The sequence below is a fragment of the Pterocles gutturalis genome, unplaced genomic scaffold, assembly GCF_000699245.1.
Source record: "Pterocles gutturalis isolate BGI_N339 unplaced genomic scaffold, ASM69924v1 scaffold22460, whole genome shotgun sequence".
NCBI classification, from domain to species: domain Eukaryota; kingdom Metazoa; phylum Chordata; class Aves; order Pterocliformes; family Pteroclidae; genus Pterocles; species Pterocles gutturalis.
Window position 1 is genome coordinate 1 of NW_010146430.1, and position 1,727 is coordinate 1,727.

General features: G+C 55.4%; 1 protein-coding gene across 1 annotated transcript; it reads right to left on the minus strand.

The window, feature by feature from the left end:
* Positions 1-6: 6 nt before the first annotated feature.
* LOC104460865 (zinc finger protein 665-like) lies at positions 7-1,601 on the minus strand (the record flags this gene model as incomplete). The annotated part of the gene is made up of 3 exons (XM_010085746.1): positions 7-544; positions 773-1,004; positions 1,146-1,601. Coding segments are annotated over 3 exons (1,226 nt in total), but the record flags the coding sequence as incomplete, so codon positions are not given.
* Positions 1,602-1,727: the final 126 nt, after the last annotated feature.

Consider the following 1,727-nt stretch of genomic DNA (forward strand, 5'->3'; position numbering starts at 1 on the left):
GCGGCTGAAGCATTTGCCGCACTCGGGACATTTGTAGGGTTTCTCGCCGGTGTGGACGCGTTGGTGGATGGTGAGCTCGGAGCGTTGGATGAAACTTTTGCCGCATTCGGAGCATTGATAAGGTTTTTCCCCCAAGTGGATGCGTTGGTGTTTGATGAGGTTGGATGAAACGCTAAAACATTTCCCGCAGACGTTACATTTGTAGGGTTTCTCCCCCGTATGCATCCGGCGGTGTTTGGTGAGGTCGGATTTTTGGATAAAACCCTTCCCGCAATCGGGACATTTGTAGGGTTTCTCGCCGAGGTGCGTCCGTTGATGTTTGATGAGGTTGGAACGCACGCTGAAGCTTTTCCCGCAATCCCCGCATTTGTAGGGTTTTTCTCCCGTATGCATCCGGCGATGTTTCACCAACGCCGAATTTTGCCCAAAACTCTTCCCGCATTCCGGGCACGTATACGGTTTATCGCCCGTTTGCGTTCCTTGGTGTTTAACGTTTTCCGAGCGATACGTGAAATTCTTCCCGCATTCGCTACATTTATGGGTCCTCTCCGGCGTCGGGCGGTTGCGTGAACCCCAAAAAAAATTTTTCCCGCAATCGGTACATTTACAAGGACGTTCGGTTGCGCCGGTAAAGAGCCGCCGGCGTTTGGTAGAAACGAAAAAACTCTTCCCGCAATCGCTACATTGCCAAGGTTGTTCAGCGCCGGCGTGGACGCGTTGGTGTCTTTCCAAATGGGAACTTTGGGAAAAACTTTTGCCGCAATCGCCGCACCGATAAGGTTTTTCCCCCATGTGGATTCGCCGATGACGGTCGAGGTGGGAACTCCAAGCGAAACTTTTACCGCAATCGCCGCATTGGTAAGGTTTGCCAGCGGCGTGGCTCCGTTGATGTTGAAGCAACGCGGTGTTCAAACCGAACCCTTTCCCGCACTCCCCGCACTTGTAGGGTTTCTCGCCGGCGTGAACGCGCCGGTGTTTTGCCAAGGCGGCCGTTTTGGCGAACCCTTTCCCGCATTCGCCGCATTGCAAGGGTTTTTCGGGATTTTGAGAATTTTCACCGTCGCGACCGCAATCGACGCAACGGCAAGAAGGTTCGCCGGCCGCCGCGTGTGTCCGGCGATGGCGGTCGAGGTGGGAACTCCAACTGAAGCTTTTCCCACATTCGGGGCAAGCGTACGGTTTTTCACCGGTGTGAATCCGGCGATGCCGTTCCAGGTGGGAATTCCAGTTGAATCCCTTCCCGCAATCGCCGCATTTATAAGGTTTTTCTTCCAGGTGTAATTTTTGGTGTTTTACCAAACTGGCGCTGGCCGGAAAACTCTTCCCGCAAACTCCGCATTGACACGGAGCCGCTCCGGCGCCGGCACCGGCGTGGACGCGTTGGTGTTGGATGAACGCCGAGCCCACGCTGAAGGTTTTGCCGCAATCGGGGCATTTGTAGGGTTTCTCGCCGGCGTGACGGCGTTGGTGGGTGATGAGGGTAGAGCTGAGGCGGAAACATTTCCCGCATTCGGCGCATTTATGGGGCCGCTCGGCGCCACGCCGGCGTTTGGTAAAAGCCGAACCGAACGCCAAGGCTTTGCCGCAATCGTGGCAACGGCCTGGAGCCAGTAAAGTCCGCGGGGGGAATTTTTTGAAGCCGCGGTGACTCGATTTCCCCTGCCGTTTGCCCGATGGTTTTTTGGGTTGGTTTTCTGCTTTTTGGGGACTTTCGGCGGGTTTCGTCC